Consider the following 22455-nt stretch of genomic DNA (forward strand, 5'->3'; position numbering starts at 1 on the left):
ATATATTTAATAGTTATATAAAATAGAGTTATATAAAATGTCGTTTATATAAAAATAGTATAGTTTAAAATGTAACACAGTATATTAAATAATACATTTCTATATATTGGAAACAAGTGCTTGGAAAGACTGACAGAATGACAAGACACATGCAAATGGATAAAAAAATCAAGGTTATCACATAAAAATTGTTTTTGTACCTTTTATAAATACATGTACAAATATTACGGTTGTATTACTTTAAAAAAGTGAATATGAACTTGTTTTCTTTGCAGTATCTGAGATCTGAAAAAATACAGAGCATATTTTCTGTTATTTTGACCCGTTTCTTCAGTTTTCATTTTCTGCAAATAAATGCAAATAGAAACAATATTCTTTTTTGAAATTTGAAAAAATATATTGTTAGTAGTTCACAGAATGAAACAAAAATCATAATTTTACCTAAACACATACCTATAAATAGTAAATTCAGAAAAACATAAAATATTTTGAAAGAATCTCTTAATTTTTGTCTCCAGCTGTATATTAACATTACCAACATTAATCTCATACCCAACATAAATCACAACACTGAAATAACACTGTGTGTGTCATTACTTACATCTACAGTAGTAATAATTATAGTCTAATCCATGTTTTTTAATGTTTCTGTACAGTTGGGCTTTTTCTCGAGGAAACAGAGGAAAGAGGAGGATGAGAACAGTGACAGCTGAGCACAGAGTGGAAACAAGTTTCAACCGGGATTTTTTTTACAACCATTACTTCCTATTTTAGACATGATCATTGATTCTGCTCCAGAAACACTTATTCATCCATGATCAGTCACAGACACAATCTCTGGACCGTGCCTTTCATGCTATCATGCTTTGAGGAATCATCTGTTGAATGGATTTGAACAGCAAACTGTTTTAAACGGAGCAGAAAATGTCACGGTCACACTTCAGAATAGGGGAAAATTCCCGCTATTAACAAACCATTAACTAAGACTTTTTCCTCAATAAACTCTTAATTTGTTGCTTATTAATAGTTAGTAAGGTAGTTGTTAACTTAAGGTATTGGGTAGGATTAGGGATGTAGAGTATGGTCATGCAGAATATGTGCTTTATGAGTACTAATAAACAGCCAATATGCCAATAACAGGCATGCTAATAACAACTAGTTAATAGTGAGAATTGCCCCCTATACTGAAGTGTCATACAGGTAGCTGAAAGCCAAACCTAATTAACCAAAATGTACAGTAAATACTGAGAACTTTGAATGTTTCAGCAGGAACACATTCATTGTGGGTCAGTCCATTACCCCGCTGGGTCATAATGGTCAAGTTACAATCCACTGAACAGGTTAAATGTTTCATGGCAGGAGTGAGATTATTTACAATGGCATTGTATGAAATGAACGAGCAGACGGACAAGCAAGTGCACTATTTGTGAAAATCAAAATAATGAAATCTGTATTTAAGTTTAAACAAGCAGTTTATTAGCAATTAGTTTATTTAATTATTTTTCTTGTTAGAAATCACAACGTCTTATCTGTTTTTAAGGTCAATGCACAGGTTGTAAATTGTTTTTGCTTTTTTGACAGTGATAAATAAAACCAATAGATAAAACAAAATTGCATCTTTATTTTAACCCACTGCAAAATAAAACTACACAATACTCAGTGTCCACTTTCACATAAGGATCAACCTCTCCCTGCGTTAAAGGAACAATTCTACCCTTTTTGGTGACCCATTATCTCCAGTTTCACTTCTGTTCTCAAGTTTATCAAACATAAACGTGTTTATTTAAACAAGCCTGCATTTATCTAAATATCGCTCAGCGTGAGGACTTTGTGGATTTGATGTAGGATTCGATAAGAAATATGGTCTCATCCACTTGGTTTTCACTGGAATCCAACCTGCCAGAACAAAGAAAAAAGACGATGATGTAACGTTAACATGAATCCTGTGAGTCATACTGGCATGCGGAGTGGAGTTTGATGTGCGGTACTTGTTGATGTGGTGCCGTAGAGATTCGAGCTGTTGTCTCTCTGGAGCTGTGATCATCTCCTCCACCTCTGTCAGCTGCTCGGCCTCGGCCCCAGTGGCTTGCAGCGATGCCAGAATGGCCTCGATTCGCTGAGACTTTTCCAAAAGTCGCCTGTCAATCAATGAACAAATTAATTCAATGATCTGAGAATTTTAATGTTTTCATATTCAAAAAAGAGGCACTTGCTTGTTCTCTTTGGTCTCGTACAGCCTTCTCTCGATCAGGTTTCCAACTGTCTGTATGAAGTCCACACACACACACACACACACACACACACACACACACATTAGGTGCATTACATCACATTTTATTCACACTGGACATTTTAAGACTATGTTTGTGTGAGCTTTGTACCTTATAACAGTGTTGAAGCAGTAATCTGGCTGTTGGCAGCTGATTCACAGTGTACAGATAGAAGGTACGAGAGGGGGCGTGGTCTGGTGTCTTTGGGATTTCCTGCATATCATTAAGAGACAAATAGAGAGAAAACCTTATTATATGACTACAGGGTTATTTTATTTTTATATAAACATATATATTGTGTGTATGCAGGACTCTAGCAATCACATGTCCTGTGATAAAGAGAAACCTAAAGAACTCGTACCTGTAGCTGGACCAGATTCTCAGACAGAAGTGTGTACAGCATGTCTTTGGCCTCTTTGGCTGGAACCATGGCGAAATCCTCCACCTGCTTCTGCTCCAGGTGTCGTTTCCGTAGCAACAGACGAAAGATGCGAGCAGAACGGGAACCAAACCTGACACAAAGCATTGCTAAATAATGACACAAACTTACCAAAGAACAAAGATGAACACAAACCCTACTCACCTCTCCTGGACCACAGACTCCAGAGTGGCTCTGGCCAGGTTAGCCAGTGCACGATGCAAATCTAACCACAGAGTCAAGAATCAACCATTCCATTATTTTTTCTCCTCTACTTTACAAGATAAATTAGTTACAGAAAACCGTAATGCTTTGTCCAGCTTGGGCCAGAAATCACACCTGTTGGAGACAATGAGGGAGGCCACTTTGTTGGCTCCTTTTTTACATGAAACATAATTCTGAGGTATATGATTTGAATGCACATTAGGCATGGAAAACTTCCCTTTGTCTTTTAGGTGGTTCATATTTATTTCTAAAGGATACTGACAACAAACATCCCTCCTCCGCTGTCCCCCGTTCTCCCAACAAATTCCATCTGGAGGATTGGACAAGATGAAAAAAGGGGGAGAAATAATGAAAAGATCATCTTAGGACTTGAATAAACATCAGATATGAAGTTGCATGTATTTGTGTGTGTAGATATGTACACATACCGGATCATCAACAAGGAGAGTGAGGTATTGGTCTAAAATCGGCCTGGCGATGTTGTAAGTGGAGGGAAGAGCTCGGAAAATCTAACAGAAAAAAGGAAGCACAATCAAATGATAGTGGTACATAAACCAACATCTAATAAACGAAAAATCTGCAAATATAATGCATGTCTGTCTGTTACCTCATTGGCTGAAAGAGCTTGAGTGAACGCAGCATTAGCAGGCGTGGTTACCTCGCTCATTCGTAACATGGTTCGAACTATCTCACTGCTGGTCTGCAGGGAAAGAAGAGAATTTTAGGCGAAACAGACCTACATTCTTCTGTACTACTATTTCCCTTGAGTAGAAAACCTAAATGTGAAAATCCAGAACGTGAAAACCCAGAACGTGAAAACCCAGAACATTCAGTCCCAGACACATCAGTCCATAGCCCAATATTATCTCACAGCACATCAGAAGAAGGTTGCTGTAGGAAAGCTGTAGTCACCTGATCAAGTTTACTGACAACAGCACTAACGATGGCCTGATCCCTGAAGTGCAGGTGAAACCGTTCGAAATTCACCTGCCAGTAGATCCCTTCATCGCCAAACTGCATATGGTGAGAGCGAACGAATAAATTGACAATTTTAGAGATTAAATGCTTCGGTAATAAACATGAGAGTCTGCGTGATGTCATTATCTCCACTGAAATACCTCACTGTTGTCAGTCTTGGCTTTCTTTGCAGTGCTCTGGTCAGCATCACCATCATCACTGCGTCTCCGTTTCCCCTTACCTGAGAAAACATACGTTATTTTAAAACTGTGAAAGCAGGATTTTCAGGTCTTATAAATGTAGTGATTGTTTTATTTTTACTGTGTCAAAAAGTCCTCTCATAGGGGTGGTTTCCCGGACAGGCCTTAAACCTAGTCCCAGACTAATTTAAATGTTAGAGATGTCTTGTTCTAAAACAACTTTCACTGGCATATGTTAAAATATATCAGTACATTTGTTTTGTCTCAAGACGGATACTAATGTTTTTTTGTAAAGTATGCTTTTTAAAAATGACTTAAATATTCTAGTTTAACTAAGGCCTAGTCCTGGCTTAAAGGGGTCATATGGCGCGAACATGTGTTTTTATGTGTCTTTGGTGTGTTATAAATTGCCCATGCATATATTAGACCCGTAAAATTGCAAAAATGTAAGTGTCGGAACAAAAGATGCCAATTAATGTCCATTTTTAATTTTTTTATTATATTCATTTCAAATGAACTTTTATTTTTTAATTTTGTTCCAAATATTGTAATACTATCATAATTGTGCGACTTTTCATGACACCAGTATTGTGTACACCCCTAATTCCCAAGAGTTTGTAAAGAAATGATTTGTCGGCACAAGCTATAAATTGTAATATTTCTCTGGAAAACTAAATTTGAACTATTAAAGCAAAAGCTTTTAGATCAAAAGGTCTTAAAGATTATGAGAAACAGAAAGTCTTATATTTCACTAATACTGTATAGTGTCATCCACCTCTGACTGAAGTAACTCACCACTGATATTGATGTAAGGAAGTTTGTAGCAGTCTGGGTGGGTCTCTGCTTGGATGGGCTGCGTTACAGCAGGAGGGTTAGAGTCAGCTCCACCCGAGGTTGAAGATCCTGCTGGGGTCACGGAGGGAGAGCGCTGCAAAAAATGAGTCTCCACCAAGCGGGAAAATGCAGTGACAACCTCACTGTAGTCCATACACTGGCCCTCTGGTGCGACAAGTGTTTGAAACATAAGTTAAGACATAAAAAATTGATAGAAAGACAATTTCAGACTTCGTAATGTTCTGTTCCTTTCATCCATGTTATTTCTTCACAATGACATTTATTTAAGTTCTGTTATGTATAAATATACAAACAGTAATGTAAGCTTCCTGTGCATTATACGTAGGACTTACCTGGCATATTGTGGGTGAGTCTGTCTGCTACAGTACTGACTGTATTGCTCATAGTCATCTGACCTCTCTGCAGTATCTCCTCAACAATGAGCTCCCCTGTGTCTCCGTAAAGACTCTTGGCTGTGTAGATGTAGTGTGGATAACGAAGCATGTGCAGAACTTTCTCACAGCAGATCTGGTATTCCACGGGTGCCCCTGGACCACGACGCCCTGCACTAAACGAACACATCCCTTGCTGCACCAGCACACACACGGACTTCTTGACCTAGTAGAAGTGTGTGTTGAAGAGGAAAACAGAGAATTATAAATTGACTTACTCAGCAAAAAGATAAAACAAGAAACATTAGAAATGGAAAAATATTTGATGTCTTATCAGGATAAGGGGGACCTATATGTGCTCACCAAGTCAAGAGGAAGTTTGGTCTCATGAACAAGAGCTCGTAGGTTCAGAACGCCACTGCGGAGGAGATGAGTGCCCACTTTCTCCACCACCTCTCCAAAGTGCTCCTGCAGCAGCAGCCCACACAGACGTTCCTCCTGTGCCGTCATCTGCTGTAAGAAAGAAAATTAACTTCACAAACAATAAATGGATTGCTTGATACATTTTCACTCCTTAATCTTGTTGATTTCGACAACAGAGAAAAATACTACGGTTCCAAAAATAAATAAATATCCAATTCATTTTCCCATTTTGCCTCCAAAAATACCGCACATACAAAATGTTGTGATGCTGCGATTCATTTTGGTGCTGGTTGGTTTGGTTAATGACAACGGTATGAGGTTTTTTTCTTTTTTTAATTCATACAAATAAACTAAAAAACATATTTCTGGGACTAAAAATAACCGCAACGGTTGGCAAATGTACAATAGCTATTTTTGCAAGGTCCAATTATAATAGCATTTTCTCCACCTAATAAGACTTTTAATTGTATTAAAATTAATAAAGTGGATTTGAACTTATTCAGGATTTTTATGGGTTTGTTTTCATAGCAAGACCTGGCAACATTGACCACGGTTGTCAATAAACTTCCTACAGTTATTGTTCCTCCAGTTAAATCATAACACATTAAATATGGGATCTTATAAAAACTGGATAATAATCTTTCAGAGACTTTCTGTAATTTTTTTATGACAGTGGCACCAACTTCTCACGGTTATTGTATCTATCTAGGTAGAATCTTGAACATACCTAACGTTAGTTCTTATTTTTTGTAATTGAGGAATTAATTCCTTAGTTCGTAATGATATACTTACTATTTTCCTTTTGCTGAAAGCTGGATACACCAACTAAAGAGAATCCTCTGCACTTAATATTGTTTTAAACCTGTAATAAATCACCAGAAAGCATTCACCCAGGACAGGAAGAAAAAGCGGACCCTGAACATTTACATCATACATTTCTTTACAAGCTGTAGGTTATTCACTACCTTGCCTTACATAAAAGAGAAATACAGTAAGACCATAAGCAACGACGTTACAGCATACACCTACTATTAAAGAATTTTGTTTCTGGGTAATAACACAAGCTAACAGTACAGTACAGTATAATGTGTATTTGTCTGGTCTTTTTAAAAACAAATCATACACCCCACACATTTCTACGACTGCACACATACAGGCACGTGCACAAAGATGAAACTATACCATAAATAGAGCTATACTGAAGAGCTTGGATCAACTTTGAGATCTCACGTGTGTTGCCGAATCGTTGTATGACCATCAGCATTGAAGAGCTTCCGAGGTATGATCACGTGAAGGTCTAGTGACGTCCGATTAACAAACAAATCGTCGTTTTTGAACCAATTCTTTTGATTCGGTTGAAGCGATTCGCACAGCGTTTAAGCACTAGGGCGGTAAACAGCTTTGTTTGACATATAAAAACGGTGTGATGACGACATATTGAAAACACAAACAAAAGCGATATTAAACTTAATATTTATTTCGTTAAAAAAAATTCAAGGGGTAAATGATAAAGTACTGTAGTGGTACTGTGGTGCGATTACTAATGTTTACGCCCCATATTCTTAAAACATGGTATTTACGTAGTTCTCCAAGCAGAGGAAATATCGTAGTCCAATGCAATCTTCTTCTTGGTTTGTTTTTAACGGCGGCTGGCAACCACCAATGCAATAAGTGAATATTCTTAAATGATTCTTTGAACAGACAGATTGCAAGGAACTGGCTGAGTGAATCGATTCTCTAAAATGAATCGAACCTCGCAGAGCTCGTGTTAGAGCGGAGCACCTCCCTCTGCAGTGGGCGGAGCGACGGCCAGCGCTGCTGCTGTTTGGGACAGTTTCACGGAAAATATGGCGGAGGCTGCGGCGATTCCTCCGCATCGCTTCTTCTGTCACTGTTGTAGGGGTGAAGTAAGCCCCAAACTGCCGGTGAGTTCGCATCGGTTGTAACGCGTCGTCTGTTCGTGGTCGCGGGTTTTTTCAGTTCTGTCGTTGGTTTCTTTGGTTCAGCTGTTGTGCTAAAGTTAGCATGTTAGCTCGCAGCAGTTTATCAGCCTGATGTGGGTGAGGGGCCCGCTGTGTCTTGTTGTTTGTGTAAATACACGCTAAAATACGTGTGTTTATCGTTGTCTTATGGATGGTTATTCTCGTCCAGGTAGAATAGGAAAGATATGTTTTCTTCACCATAAACGCTAACAGTCATTCAACAGTCGAGTGAACGTCTTGTGTTTGAAGATGGGTTTTTTGTGTGTGGTGTTTTCTGTAATAAACGTCGACTTTTTGTATTTGTAAAACACATTCACCTTGCATACGCCATATTGTTTTATATTGTTACCATATAGAAATGTATTAAAACGTGTATTTTTTTTGACTGAGACAACCAAGACTTTTCAAAGCGAAAGCGAAATGTTTCTGTTTTAGTAACAGTGAAATATAATGTCGCATTTATGTGTGTTCTTGATATATGTGAATGACAGTGTTCATCTCAGCACTTGTTTTTCATTGTGTCATTAAAGTCAATCCACAAGTTGGCCAAAAGAACATGAGTTGTGTGTAATCCCTTGTTTCCAACCCATTTATCTCTGTAAACACCTGTTTGTGTTGCTAAACAGAGACATGAGACAACCCTTCATTGTAAAACAGGTTCCTACCTAAAGTGTAAACAGTGTGACAAAATAGCCTTTCACACGGTACTGCATGTCAAGCACTCATTGTCCTTCTTTTGTTATACACTCATATGTTGACCTGACTTGACCTGTTCAAATCTGAGCAAAAAATACAGAAGCAGTCTCTCTTGAATCACCTTGCAATTGGTGTGACCCATAATGCAGGGAGTGCCTCTCCCCTACAAGCCCTTTTGCTTTAAAATTCAAATGAATGTGTTCTGGGGCTATGCAAATGTTCTTTACAAAAACACTTATGTTAGTTGTTTGTTTGTTTACAGTGTTGTGGAAGTGTGATCAACAGTGTGATTTTTTTGTTTATAAATGTATTGTATTTTCATTGTGGTTTGCTGTGTGTTTAGGAGTATATATGTCCCAGATGTGACTCGGGCTTCATCGAGGAGGTTACAGAAGACTCAAGGTGAGCTTTTTACTGCTGCTGCGCTTCCTTATTCATTGTATCTAATGGCATGTTGCAACTCCTGCACTGCTAGACAGTGGATCTTTTAGTATCTTGTGGAGTAAATGTATCTCAGTTGTATGGCCTGAATTGATAAAATGGGCATAAACAATAAAACTAGTTTTTAAGACTACCATTTTTAAGCTGTACTATAATGAACCATTGTAGTTCCAGATCTGACATGCATGTGATTGTTTTCCCCTCAGTCTGCTGGACAGTAGTTCAAATAACTTCGATGACACGGCTTCACATTTTGCTGAGGTATGTGGACCCCTTCCTTCCAAACTTCCCATTTTTACTTGTCTTAGGTGCACGTTGTGTGTATCCATTTACATACATAAGTCTTTTTGTAGCAGGTAGAACTAGAGTAGGGTCTAAATAGATTGTACTGCTCCTTCTCATCTTTACGTATCTTTGTCTTTCCCACCCTTCTTTCTGTAGCTATGGCAGTTGTTGTTTGTGGAGAGGCCTTCGTTCAGTCTAGATCTAGAAAGTCCTGACTCAGAGCGGATCCCGGGAGGTGGTAGTGGCTCTGGGAGTCTTGGAGCGGGGTCATTAGGCCGTATCGTGCCAGGTGGGCTTGGTGGGCCCCTGGGGGACCCTTTAGGTGGAGGGGAAAACTGGGGTCCTGGTCGTCCTCCACGCCTGCACAGTCAAAGGAGGTTCCGATCCAGAGGGACCAGTCGACCGGATCGCTCTCCTGCCATTGAGGGGTGGGTTCCTCCTTAACACACAGTTCCACTTTGTTGTGCTTGTTTATACCATTTTTGATTCATGTTGTATTATTATTACATTAATATATTATATTATTTATTTATTTGAATATTCGGTAGCGGTTAAACAAATTTGACTGACTGGTTATAGGTTGAAATATAAATGTTATTTGGCTGCTGTTGTGCAAGTATGTGATTCAGCTGATGAATAAAGTACTTCATGAAATGTCAACAAGAAATGAAGGAAGTTGGAAGAATCCCCAGCACCAGTGTCAGTTCCTCACTAATGTGTCCTCTCGCCTTTCAGAATAGTACAGCAGTTTCTCGCTGGTCTTTTTGCCAATTCAGGAGTACCAGGATCTCCTCCACTGTCATGGTAAATACAATTATTCTCTATTTTGAGCTGAATTGGGCTATGCAATTATTACTAGGACTGTGAGTATATTAAAAAATAACTTGAATTTGCTGACATTGGTTTTCCTTTAAAAGTGTAATCTTAATCCAGTTTCATTATTTCAGTTCCTAAGTGAAGTAAACTAAACGTTATAAACTTTTATTCACACCGTTTTATTAATGTGTTGATATCATTAGTAATACTTTTCTTTTATAGTGTCACTTATATAGTTGCTTACGTTGTAGATTTTTTTGAGCTTCAATAATTATTTATAATAGTCAATAGCTTAAAGGAGCAATGTGCAGATTTTAGCGGCATCTAGTGTTGAGGTTGCAAATCGCACCGCTCCCCCCTCCCTTTCGAAGCACTACGACGGCTTTCACAGGACAAACATGTTGTCACCTTTTCGCTTCTTTGCCAAAGGAGATATTGTATTTACAAAACTTGCTCTGTAGAGCAGTTTTTCCGTTTAGGGCTACTGTAGAAACAACATGGTGATTCCATGCAAGGTGCATGTAGATAGAAATAATATATAATTGTATATACTGTATATAACAACGTTAAATGTGTTTCAGTCAATCTCATGAATTCATATGTTAACTCATCTTGATATTTGTGTTTGTGTGTCAGGACAGGCATGTTGCACTCAAACCCAGGGGACTACGCCTGGGGACAGGGGGGTCTGGATGCAGTCATCACACAGGTAGTTGAGCAGAGGACTGATCATGCACAGGTGGATGTTACCAGTTCTCTGCCTCTAGATATAAATGCTGATAATGTGTGTCTTTCTCTCATACAGTTATTGGGTCAGATTGAGAACACAGGTCCCCCTCCTGCTGAGAAAGAGAAAATTTCCTCCCTTCCCACCATCATCATCACTCAGGAACAGGCTGGTTAGTCTCCCCTGATTTTCTTTTGCTACCAGTCTGAAGATTTATGGCAACGCTCATCTACTGAAATTATGTTATTCTCACCCGCTGCTTGCTGTCTATTCTAGACTGCAATATGGAGTGCCCTGTATGTAAGGAAGACTACACGGTCGGCGAGCCAGTCAGGCAGCTGCCCTGTAACCACATCTTCCATAGCGACTGCATCGTGCCCTGGCTTGAAATGGTAGGAGAAACATTGTAGGGAATGTAAGAGAGAATAACTCTGTTTACACCTGTTAATAACATTTCTCTGTAGATGTCTGATCACAAGTGATGTGTACACCTGGTAGTACATGAGTCTATTGTAACCACTTATGATCAGATTTCTTTAAAGATTTGCCTATGTAGGTGTGTTATTGCATGCGGATAAAGTCTGATAAAATCTTATTACAAAATGCTTTGAACAATCACACCTGTGCTTAGCTTTGACCACTTGTGATGTGATTTGCCGAAATTGATTCTAATACCAGGTCTCCATGGGTAATGAGTAAAGACTTCAAAAAAGAATGTAAATATTAAGTGCTTTTGAAGAAAGGATTTATTATTTTTATACAAACATCTGATATATTGAACAGAGCAAATTTATATTACATTTACATTTATGCATTTGGCAGACGCTTTTATCCAAACTTACATTGCATTATACTATAAATTTTGTTTCTAAGAAAATAATTTTTAAAATGTGTGAAAATTTGTACAGTTTTTGTTTATTTGCAATATACAGATACATCGTAATTAGTCATATAAGCTCAAAATTGACTTGAGCTAAATATACACTAAAAAATTGATGTTACATGAAAATAAATATTACCACAATAATTAGCACCACAGAATTGTACAAGAACTATAAAAACAAAAATTTGTTACACTGTGTTATAAACATATCAACTTACGATGTTCTATTTCAGATGTAGCCTCGGAAGTCTGTGTAGGCTGTAAAGAGCGTGGGTTTGGGAAGAATCATGATGGGTCACTAACATGAATTTCTCTCTTCTTTGTCCCTGAAGCACGACACGTGTCCTGTGTGCAGGAAGAGCCTGAATGAAGATGAAAACGACACTCAGTCCCCATCAGAGCCTTCCTCTCTAAACACTGATCCCCGCACACCAGAGAGATGGTCCTTCTGAGACACACATACGCGTCCACCCGTCTCAGCCGAGCTTTGTGGCCCGCTGTTTGTCTATTTTTTTTCTCCCTCTTGTTTGTTCATTCTTTCTTATCATCCCAACATACATGACTACGGTTTGTTTACTACTTTTGTCTAACGCAGCCTTCTCAGTTGCGTCTGATGTATCCCGCTGTATTTTGGTGTCTGCCCAATATTCTCCAAAATATTTTTTTGCAGCGTTTTGCCTAGCATACCCTGTCCCGTTCCTACCCTGAATGAACAAACAATGGAAGATGAGGGTAGGGTCAGGCTATGGCAGAACAGCCCTCAGCTTGTATTTAGATTGTACAGTGTTATGTTTCCCATAGAGACAAACTGTACTCCCTGGATAGCACCTCTTATCATTCAATGTGAATTTTTGTTGGGATGGGGTGCCGTGTTTTTGCGGTTTATGAAAGCCACTTTATTCCCCAGGTCTCTCATTCCTCACATCCTTTATTATTTACTCCACGAGGTCATAAGGTTTAGACATTTTTTGCTTTCTTCCCTTCACCGCGGATGTGTAAATGTCACAAACCCATCGGCCTCATTCTGTTGTTTAATTGCTGTAGACCAATTTCGTTTCACTCTCATTTCTATTGCAATGTTTTTTTCTAATGTAAATAATTTTAGTTGGAAAACTCATGTAAGGAAGACAAAAAAAAACATTGAAAATGACGAATTGCTAAATATTAAAGTATATATAAATATATATTATATGATGTGTATGACCATGATGTATTAATAATAAAACCAGGAAAAAATCCAGGAAATATGTTGATCTTGCTGTGACATAAGGTTACCTGTATTGGTTATATTAACAAAAGCAAATGCATTCAGACATTCATATGTACAGTCAGACTGTCATTATTGCTAAACAAACCCCCACAGGGTGATCAGGACCCTGACGCTAAGAGGAAGACAATGACAGGGTGACTAGATCATCACATTAGTAATTGCGCACAAAATGTTGATTTGATATCAAGCGCTTTGTTTAAATATGTGAAACACAGTTAATGTAGCCTGTGGTGGTTGAGGGATATCAGACTATTGGATGGCATAATTGACCAATCAGAATGGAGTGTTTCAAAGCGCTGTGTAATGTTTGAACACCCATAGAAATATTTACAGAAAAAATGTCTGTGAACAGTTTTTTATTGTTAATTGCACATAGCTTCAGTACAAGTTTGCTTATGAAATGTCAGCAAGACCGTAAGTTATGAGATACTGCTTTCACATCAACATAATTAGTTAAAACAAAATCGAAATATTTTTTAATTATCCATACATTAAAAAAGTAAATTGACACTTTTTACTGTCAAAGTCATTAATCAATGTTTCACTTATGGTTGCTACAATCATTCAGTAATTTGAAATGTCAACTCTTTAAGGTGCATATACAGGTAATCAAAAGTGTTGGGTTGCAGTCATTGTCTGTTCCACAGCAGTGTGAGAACAGAGTGAGATGGAGCGGTTGATGCCAAAAAGCCCAACGTTTGATCCCAGACGTCAAACTGCACGTCCTCTTCAGACCTGCAGAGATTCAGAAACATTTCGTATCAAACACTAATAATGTAATCGCTCCATAACAACCGGTTGAGCCTGTATGATAACCACACATTCTTACCTGTTGAGAATGATCAACACTGCTGAACCGTCAGGTCTGATATAAGCAGAAAGTTCCAGGACAGTGCTTTGACTAATGGACACGCCCACTCTCTGTGACCCCTCCCACAGGAACTTGCTGTTGGGTTTAAAGGGAATGACAGTTACTTTGACAGAAGATATGATGATCAGGCAACAATTTCAAAGACGTTTGTTTCTGTTGAGCATTTTTTTTAAATAATTTGGATTATATAACTGAGGTCAAAGAAGAACAGCATAGTTGTACACAACCCAGGTATAACTACATAAAGGCAAAGTGCATACTATAAAGTTAGTGATTAAATTCCAGCACTAAACATCTATGCCAGTGAAAGCTTCTTCCACTCATTAGAGGTAGTCTTAATACAATTTCATGAAAGAGCTTTAAACAGACAGCATTAAGACTGTGCCCTAAATGAATCTTACCTGAAATGGGCCATGCTGTAGAAGGTGGGCTGCTTGTAAAAGACATCTTTACTCTGGTCAACAATGATAGGGCTGTCCACGAAGTTCTTCACCCAGTTTGGCCCACCACCCTGATTAAGAGCCAAGTTCCAGTCTGTCCAGCCTGTTACATAGTTATTCAGGTCCTATGCAAGAGATACGACGAGACGAAAAAAATATCTTATTTAAATATGTTAATTTTATAATGTGATTTCAAAATCATTAATTTACCCCTGAAGTATATAACATCATCAAGTACCTGTATGATGTCATGTGCATAGTCCTCTGCTCTGTCCCAGCTGCCCAGACGCACACCCCGATCTGCTGGATTCCATCCAGAGCATGCCTCTGTTGCAAACAGGAAGTACTCTGGGTAGAGGTGGTGTGTGGTTCCCAGGGTGATGTCAGGAGGTGCGATACGGTCAAAGTACCAGTGAACGCCAATGCCGTGGACATAGCGTGCTGCGTGTACATCACTCAGAACCTTAAACAGGGCGTACAAATAGTAAGAGAGACAAAGATAAATAAGCTTTTGCCACCCTTTGCGTCTTCGTGAACATTAACCACCCTTCTTTTCATCTGAACAATCTCACTACTTACCACTTTGGCCCAGTACGGAAGCAGAAGTCGTTGATCATCCAGAATCATCAGGCGGATGCTGGCAAATGCTGAGGAATGGAGCGCTGGACCCAGATCTAGGGCGATCCAGTCACGCTGTGTCTCCGGCGTAAATCCCAAAGCCTGAAAGCTGTAATTCGTCATTTGGCCCGCGGTGGGCTCGTTCCCTGACGTCAACCCCCAGAACGAAAGATTATACTTCCCATACTCCTCAAGAAATCTGCACGACAGGAAAAGGAACTAAGGCGCCTTAAAATGCATGTAATGTGTATTTGTTACTACAATCAAATACAGTGTTGTACCTGTGATCAAGTTTACAAAGCAGACCTAATGAGTAATTCATATTTAGATGCAAAATTAGGCTCCTCAATATACCTGATATAGTACTGAGCCCAGGTCTTGTGCTCTTTGCCTCCTGGCTTTCCTTTGAGGGAGCCCTTTCCAGTTAGTGCACCATTTGTTTTTAGCCAGGCAGGGGCGCTCCAGGCACTAGCAAACAGAGACAGAGGTCTGGCAGCGAGAGACTGGGCTCGCTGCAGCAGGGGAATCTGGGAAAACAGATGAGATAAATTACAACATGATTACGAAGACTGATTAAATATACAGATGTTTTTTTTTTTACATATTTGTGCAATAGTGGCTGTTAAAGGGATAGTTCACCCAAAAATGAAAATTCTTTCATTGACACTCCCTCATGTAATTCAAATCCTGTGTGATTTTCTTCTTCTTCTGCAGAACACAAAAGAAGATATTTTGAAGAATGTCGGTAACCAAACAACATCGGCCCCCATTGACTTCCATTGTATGGACACAAAACCACAGAGACATTTCTCAAAATATCTTTTGTTTTCCACAGCAAAAAAGGTAATACAGGTTTGAAATGACATGAGGGTGAGTAAATAATGAAAGAATCATTTTTGGGTGAACTACGACTTTAATACTAGCTTACTGAACACAGCAGCACAATATACAATTATTACCATCTACAAATCGAGTGCATTGCATAGTAGGATAAAACATTGCATGCAGTAAACTTTGCTGTATATTGAATATTTAAAACTTTTTGACACATGTAGTATCATCTCTTTATGCATACAGAAAATTCACCTGCTTTGTATTGTACATACTAAGCATTATTAGTAAGTGAATGCTTGTGTGCCATACCTTCATGTGAATATCTTCTTTACTCAGTGTGAAATTCTGGAGCTCATAGTCTCCTGGTGTGTCAGCATATGTGTAGAGGCGAGTTGAGAAATCACAGCTCGCCATAGGCACTCTCACGAAACTGTACTCTATACCTGTAACAACAGAATATAGTTTATGTATGACAGCAGTTAGTTTAAAACCTGTACTTAAACGATTTAAGGCATATTATACTATAGGATACATGCTTATTGTGTCAGTCACCTACAAATTCCATTCTGTTTCCTTTCAACAACTTTTTTTTTTTTTACCTGCCTTCATCCGTCATTTTTCACTTTCTAAGATCTCTGTCTCACCATCTGGGGAGAAATACTGTGTGAGCAGCTGGTCCTGAGCTCCAGGAGATAGGGAGAGGATGTTCATGGCTGCTGCGTCTGTCATGGCTCCCCCGAATCCTTTAATGCGCTGATACTTCTGATTGGGATTCAGAATAATTCTAAGAGCTGAGATTCAGGCAAGACGGAAAGAAGGGGGATGGATATCAAGTGAATACTCAGCAGTGCTACTTAAAACCTTTAATAAAGTTCTAAAAAATGTATATTTGGTCTTGCACTTTAATTCCCAGTCCAATAGTTAATTACCTTCAATATTTATTCATTTTAAATAATTTATTTTCAGACCACTCACCTGTTCCTGTGCTGTTCTTCTGAAACTTGCCTTGACTCTTCAGTAGTCTGCTGCCAGCTTTACTGCTGACAAACGACAAAAACTGCCCCAAATCTGGCAACCCAACCCGGCCAATTGAGTCACAGTATGTCGCATTGCACTCGCACACGACCGAACCATGTTCAAAGTACAGTGCTTGACAATCTCAGTTATTGTCAGCTACACAGATGAGAAACAAACATGCATAAGAATACAAGTCAGTTTAACAGACGAATGTGTATTTGATCATATACAATCCTACAGTAACGTAATAAACATACCTCTTAGAATGTTGATCACTCCAATGAGCAAAAGAGCGGCTTCTCTCATTCTGTCAATGAGATGTCACTTGTCCTGCTACATGTGAACAACTAAAAACGTTTCTTTTCAATGTGCGATGACTATTTATTCCATATAAGGTAACCGCGTTCAGCGTAGTCATAGCAACGGATATACAACTATCATTACTGTCCTCTTTCGTCGTCTTCAGCAGCTTCGCGTGTAGCATACAGTTTTTGCGCTGTCAACGGTCAATCACGCAACTTGTTGTGTGCTGTTGAGTTCCGGGTTCTCAGGCAGAATGAGGTCACATGACCACTACCTCCATAACGTGACCTCTCATAGGCCGCTACTTTTCTTCTTTAAATCAAAGCTATTGCGAAATATTTTTTCAAATTAAAAATGTATAAGTGAAATAAAGGCTGTAGATGTTTTTTAAATATTTATTATGAAATTTGCTTACAATACTTTATTGAGGAATTCACATGATTTACAGGTGCACAGACACAGAGAAAGAAAGAGAGAGAGAGAGAGATTTGCATTACAAAAAGGCACACAATCGATCCAGGATGGATGGATTTTTGTTGCTGAGAAAGATGAGTTCTTTCTTTCCTTCTTCAGTTTGACCTGGTAGAACAAAAACATTGTAAATAGTTTACTCATGCAGCCTTAATAAGTTTTGTCAGAATTATCATGTTTACATAACATGGCCGTACCCACCATTGAGGTCCCCGAGGTCCAGACCTCGGTAGTTTTGTCGTGAATTTAAAAAAAAAATGTTTTTAGTACTGCCAATTTAGTAGAAAACGCCTATAACTGATCTCAGATCTGATCTACCTCAGTTGTTTAACAGCGCTCTTAAGTGTCAGGTTGTGGTTAGCCTATTAAAACAACTATATGATTTGTAAATAATTCAAATGCATCACTTTTAAACAAATTCTCGTTCTTTAATTCTGTTTCTATATTATTTTAAGTTGACCTATTTTTAATAAAAACCTAATTGTCTGCAACTTCTGTAGCTACACAAAAAAAGTAAAAGGGACAATTCACTCAAAAATGGAAATTCTGTTATCACTCACCTTTATGTAATTTCAAACCCAAATGCATTATGCTCCTTTATGAAAGACAGGTGATATTTGGTAGTATTTGTATAAAAATATCAATTGATCATGTGTATTGTCATCATTACTAATAAACATGAAAAGACAGAGATGGTTTTAGCAATTGTTATGTAATTTGCACTCCAAACGTTTTAAAATGTAAAGTAGATCAAGAAAGTCAATTTTTTTGTTTGGGACAAATTCAGTTTTTGGACATCGGTATTTCCAAAATCCTGAATATGGCCCTGGTGGGAGCACTGACATTCAGAATCAGGGCTGATACATTTCATTGGTCTTAATTAAATTGTGAATGCTGACAGTACAATTACGTTTGCCTATATTTTGTGTACTGTTCACTATTCATCCGGTTAATAAGACATCAGGTATGTACATCATTTCATTTTGACACTCAACAAGCTCCCGATCTTTGCTGGGGGTGAGAAAACAAAGGCAGCAAACATGCCAGTACCCAAAGAGTCTATTTCATTGTGACCTAAATACCTAGAAAGGACATCATATTGTAAACACAACTTTCAAACTTACTGTGAGGATGCTGCAGCCAGTTGCGGTCTAAATAGTACAGATAACAGCTCTCAAACTCCATCTCATTGTAGGTGGAAACAGAAATGGGAACAAAAGGTTCCATATGATCAAACCCCTCCTGAAAGAAAGAAAAAAGAGGCGAAGACAGAAACAGAGAGAGAGGTGTAAATACACTAAGACCTTTTAACAAATTTAGACAATACATCTCTTCACAATGGTCCAGTCAAACGGCCATGTTAGAGACTTTCAGCAATAGATTGAGAGGCATTTGCAAAATTGTAAAAGCAACAGAAAATACACAAAGCTCTGTTAACTTTTGGAAATGCCTCTGTAGTTTAATACAGGTTTTTTTTACTTTTTCATGCCAAGGACCCCCAAATATGATTAAACTTTTGCGAGGGACCCCCTTTCTAAAATACATATCCATTTTTTGTATGACAAACATATTCTTTGTAGAAATTAAACAGCAATAATCTTGGTTAATCTGTTTAATCAGTTAAGACATCCTTATTCCATCTGAGAACTATAGCTCGCTTACATCCTTTGTTGTCCTTTTCAGTTGCTGAGAGGTTGATAAATGATTTTGTTTTTTCACTTATTGACTATTGTAATGGTCTTCTTGCTGGAGTCTTTAAAACCTCCATTAACAAACTACAAAACTCGGCTGCTAGAATTCTGTCTGGAGCCAGGTCTGGTGATCATATTTCTCTTGTTTGGAGTCTTTACACTGGCTCCCTGTCAGGTACCGCATTGATTTTAAAATCCTTAACATTAAAGGCTTTGCATGACCTGGCTCCTCAGTACCTGTCTGATCTGTTATTGCCTTACACACCATGTCGAAATCCGCGTTCTTCTCAGTGTGGTCTTTTAGTTGTTCCCAAGACACAGCTTCACTCCATGGGTGATAGAGCATTCTCCTCATATGCTCCTAAAGCCTGGAACTCTCTCCCGGCTGACAAATTCACTAGTGACTTTTAAATCTCATCTTAAAACATTTTATTTTAGGATTGCTTCTACTTGATTGGATTATTTGTTTTTGTTGTGTTGTTTTACAATGTGTTGTCATTGTGTTGTTTTACCCAATGTGATGTCTGCTGTGAAGCACTTTGAGAAAGCAACTTTTAATGGCGCTATATAAAATAAATGTATTATTATTCAGTAGAAATTTACACGTTTTTCTGTCTTTTGTTTCTCCAAAAAATTCTGAGGCCCCTTAGAACATTCTGGAGGCCCCCTGGGGGTCCTCGGACCTCAGTTTAAAAACCCCTGTGGGCCACTGACCTGTCCTAGGAGCTCTGTGGGGAGGTAAGCAGATCGTGGTTTGTAAAGAGACCCAGTCTGAGACAATGCTGTGAGAATGGCACCTCCGCTCTGTGACAAAACAAGCGAATGAATTAACAGTGAGCAATTTGTTTTGAATGAAACCTAAAGTATGATAGCTAGTAAGAGCTTCTTTTACCCAATCGTTTTTCAACATCTTCCTCAGATTATGAATCAGAGTCAGTTCCTCTGGCTCACACTGTAAAAAAGGAATAGAAAAACAGATGTCAAACTAATTGAAACTGTACTTATAACAAACTATAAAATATAATGATAGAATACACATTTAAATACAGCTTTTTCTATGTAAATAGTTATGTACAGATATTTTACATATGCAAATTTACAACAACATACCACAGTCCTGTCCTCCTTCTTAAGAGATGTTTTGCCCCACAAAGCATTTACACCATCCACAGCCACAGCGAGTTTAAAGGCCCCCTCTCCCCCTGCCTGAAGCCTCAGCTCCCGCAGCACTGCGCCCACCACATCACTACTGCTTTTAACCCGATTCACACCCTGTTTGAAAAAATGATTAACAAACTATTAATAAAGCCTTACAAAGGAGACATGGCCAATAGCTATAGATAAAATAAAAGATAATACTAAGAAGGATCAAGAGAAACGTAACAGTTACTTTGAGTTATACTTAAATACTTAAAATAATATTTTAATGTGATGCATAATAAAACTCACCTGATCAACGAGCTCCCCAAGAGGTCGCCCTTCCTCTGTACTTTCTCTCTTTGTCCACACATATCGCTGTGTTGTCTTTATCTGTCCAATAGAGATCAATGATAGATCAAAATATCTTTATTAAAGTACCTCCAAAGGTCTCAGCAATCGCATCAAATAGGTCTTACAATAACCACATCTAGTTGTACCTTGGATAAAAAGCGCTCGTTGGTCATTTTGAAGTTCTTCAGCCACTGGGATGCCTGGAGTGGCTGGTCAAAGCGTGAAGGGCGTGAAGAAGAGGGAAGCAGCTCTTTACAGTTCTTCACCCACAGATGTGCTATAGTGACAAAAAACTTAATCAGACTCCAGACTTTCCATCATCTTGTATATTGTATGCGGTTCAGCGCAGCTCACCATCAGGTACATGTAGGATCAGCCAGCCCTGAGTGTAGCAGTAATGCAGGGCATGACACAATGACATGGACTTTCCAGAACCAGGCAGTCCATCTAATGGAAATGGTTAATAAGGATACTAACACACATATTCTATAGTCAAACATAATGCAAAAAAAAACATATAGCTCACTGGATCAAGAAACATAGTGACTATGCGAGGATACAGAGTACATAACGCAGGGGAGGCTTGCTGTAATCTGCTTTTTTAAGGTATGAGATGAGCTCCAGTGTGGGCTGCCTCACCATCACACAGCCTTCATTAAATGTCTTTATCTGGAACGAGCACACACATATGCATACATCAGATTTCCAAGTAGCACAAAAGTCATCACAAAAGCACTTCCTTGCTATTCTACACTTTGGATTTTTAAAAGCTGTTCTGCCATGTACCTGCAACTGGAAACGTGGAGGCAGTCCATGAGGGAAGAGTGTGTGGATGTGAGTCGGAGGGAGGGTGTAGTATTGGCCAGCTTGTTGTTCTGAGTGGCATGCCTGAGAAAGGAAGGATAGATGGTAGGCGACGAGCAATACCGAGTCCACAGAGTATCATATTTTATATATAGACAATTTTGGACAAATGCTACACAATTGCCAAGGTGATCTGACAGGTTGTTAGCATGTTACTATACCTTTCTGGCAGGATGCTTGGGGTTTATATGTGATATGGTATATTAATGTCATATTTGTTGATGGGTGATTATTGTCTATAATAAACAATGTGTGTGGAGCTTTAAAGACATACTGGATCTTGCTCTGATGTCCTGAATACTGAGAGGAGATTTGGCTCTGCTGATGCCGTCTCCACAGCAACCGCCTCCAATTGCTGGCCACTGCTACTTATGTGGAGGTGTCTAAACTTCTGTGTTACCTGGTAATAAAAAGCATTAAATGAAATATGTCCTGTAAAATGTTTAACTTGCTTCAATGATAACAAGCTTTCATGTTCTGAACCATATAGCAAACGCAAAGACACTTACTGCTGGACGCAATCGCGAGGAAAGTTTGTGCAGATTCATGTTCTGAAAGACAAAAGGCAGTTTGGATATGTTTTACAAATTATGATTACGTTAAACAATGTGACAGCTCTCTTCGCACAGACAATGTATGTGGACTGGTAACAAAATTCAGATACGGTTCATTTCGCAAAAAATGAAACTTCCTATTTAGGGTCATGCTGAAAGAGATCTGGGATCGATGTTAAATGTCGCATGTGCATGAGGAAAGAGGTGACTACCACCACGATGCACACAACAACGCAGCACAACTGACAAATAACAGTAACTTACCACTAAAAAGTCAGCCGATGTTTAGATAGACAACGATTCACACTAGGGTGAAATGCAAAGCGATAACCGCACAGTCCTTGCTAATCTGTCCTACCGTGCTGTCATAACCCACGGTCGATGGAGGTCGCCATCTTTGTTTGAAAACAGGAAATGACGTCTACGCGTAAATGTCTAAGTACGACAGCTAAAATAAGATGACAACAGAGCCCGTCCCAAAC

General features: G+C 38.7%; 4 protein-coding genes across 12 annotated transcripts in view; 2 read left to right on the forward strand and 2 right to left on the reverse strand.

The window, feature by feature from the left end:
* The window catches only part of itga10 (integrin, alpha 10), a 32620-nt gene extending 31851 nt beyond the window's left edge, over positions 1-769 (forward strand). For all 3 annotated transcript variants that reach the window (XM_057339981.1, XM_057339982.1, XM_057339983.1), the window contains one exon: positions 657-769. In XM_057339981.1, the coding sequence (XP_057195964.1) occupies positions 657-713 (57 nt within the window). In that variant the 3' untranslated portion in view covers positions 714-769. The remainder of the gene's footprint in view (positions 1-656) is intronic.
* On the reverse strand, positions 762-7009 carry polr3c (polymerase (RNA) III (DNA directed) polypeptide C). Of its 6 annotated transcripts, none has more exons than XM_057339991.1 (16): positions 6950-6969; positions 6512-6581; positions 5660-5809; positions 5258-5522; positions 4866-5069; positions 4032-4111; positions 3826-3927; positions 3521-3613; positions 3342-3422; positions 3172-3223; positions 2854-2914; positions 2632-2782; positions 2382-2483; positions 2214-2263; positions 1989-2138; positions 762-1896 (listed from the first exon to the last, which is right to left on the reverse strand). In XM_057339991.1, the coding sequence occupies exons 3-16, from the start codon at positions 5804-5806 to the stop codon at positions 1815-1817; spliced, it is 1620 nt and encodes a 539-aa protein (XP_057195974.1). In that variant the 5' UTR covers positions 5807-5809; positions 6512-6581; positions 6950-6969; the 3' UTR covers positions 762-1814. The 6 variants fall into 6 exon arrangements, with proteins under 6 accessions (XP_057195974.1, XP_057195972.1, XP_057195973.1 ...); XM_057339989.1 differs by having other exon boundaries at positions 6902-6964; XM_057339990.1 differs by lacking the exon at positions 6512-6581 and having other exon boundaries at positions 6950-7009.
* Positions 7010-7520: 511 nt separating this feature from the next.
* Positions 7521-12738, forward strand: rnf115a (ring finger protein 115a). Its single transcript, XM_057340444.1, has 9 exons — positions 7521-7644; positions 8741-8799; positions 9045-9099; positions 9280-9551; positions 9859-9927; positions 10576-10648; positions 10745-10838; positions 10943-11058; positions 11882-12738. Exons 1-9 carry the CDS (start codon positions 7567-7569, stop codon positions 11999-12001), a joined length of 936 nt encoding a protein of 311 aa, XP_057196427.1. The 5' UTR covers positions 7521-7566; the 3' UTR covers positions 12002-12738.
* A 422-nt stretch (positions 12739-13160) lies between these two features.
* Positions 13161-22369, reverse strand: LOC130558170 (lysosomal acid glucosylceramidase-like). Of its 2 annotated transcripts, XM_057340443.1 has the most exons (14): positions 22238-22369; positions 21929-21970; positions 21694-21819; positions 21342-21443; positions 21116-21224; positions 20910-21002; positions 20702-20832; positions 20514-20594; positions 20175-20336; positions 19957-20016; positions 19779-19868; positions 18498-18615; positions 16857-17481; positions 16611-16755 (listed from the first exon to the last, which is right to left on the reverse strand). In XM_057340443.1, exons 2-13 carry the CDS (start codon positions 21965-21967, stop codon positions 17396-17398), a joined length of 1197 nt encoding a protein of 398 aa, XP_057196426.1. In that variant the 5' UTR covers positions 21968-21970; positions 22238-22369; the 3' UTR covers positions 16611-16755; positions 16857-17395. The 2 variants fall into 2 exon arrangements, with proteins under 2 accessions (XP_057196425.1, XP_057196426.1); XM_057340442.1 differs by lacking the exons at positions 18498-18615; positions 19779-19868; positions 19957-20016; ... (7 more) ...; positions 21929-21970; positions 22238-22369 and adding exons at positions 13161-13554; positions 13649-13765; positions 14092-14255; ... (3 more) ...; positions 15892-16025; positions 16227-16373 and having other exon boundaries at positions 16558-16755; positions 16857-17223.
* Between the last annotated feature and the right edge of the window lie 86 nt (positions 22370-22455).

Source organism: Triplophysa rosa, linkage group LG8, assembly GCF_024868665.1.
Source record: "Triplophysa rosa linkage group LG8, Trosa_1v2, whole genome shotgun sequence".
Classification (NCBI taxonomy): domain Eukaryota; kingdom Metazoa; phylum Chordata; class Actinopteri; order Cypriniformes; family Nemacheilidae; genus Triplophysa; species Triplophysa rosa.

What these genes read in the sequence shown, in the direction of transcription:
- polr3c (XM_057339987.1), bottom strand. An exon ending in TCCTTACATCAATATCAGTG is followed by an intron (nt 4,112 to 4,865) that starts GTGAGTTACTTC and finishes ATGTTTTCTCAG; the next exon opens with GTAAGGGGAAACGGAGACGC. An exon ending in CTACGGCACCACATCAACAA is followed by an intron (nt 1,897 to 1,988) that starts GTACCGCACATC and finishes TTGTTCTGGCAG; the next exon opens with GTTGGATTCCAGTGAAAACC.
- rnf115a (XM_057340444.1), top strand. Translation starts at nt 7,567, where the DNA reads ATGGCGGAGGCTGCGGCGATTCCTCCGCATCGCTTCTTCTGTCACTGT. An exon ending in AAGTAAGCCCCAAACTGCCG is followed by an intron (nt 7,645 to 8,740) that starts GTGAGTTCGCAT and finishes CTGTGTGTTTAG; the next exon opens with GAGTATATATGTCCCAGATG. An exon ending in TGGATGCAGTCATCACACAG is followed by an intron (nt 10,649 to 10,744) that starts GTAGTTGAGCAG and finishes TCTCTCATACAG; the next exon opens with TTATTGGGTCAGATTGAGAA.
- LOC130558170 (XM_057340442.1), bottom strand. Translation starts at nt 16,311, where the DNA reads ATGACAGACGCAGCAGCCATGAACATCCTCTCCCTATCTCCTGGAGCT. An exon ending in ACAGTATTTCTCCCCAGATG is followed by an intron (nt 16,026 to 16,226) that starts GTGAGACAGAGA and finishes CTGTTGTTACAG; the next exon opens with GTATAGAGTACAGTTTCGTG. An exon ending in GTGTTGATCATTCTCAACAG is followed by an intron (nt 13,555 to 13,648) that starts GTAAGAATGTGT and finishes GAATCTCTGCAG; the next exon opens with GTCTGAAGAGGACGTGCAGT.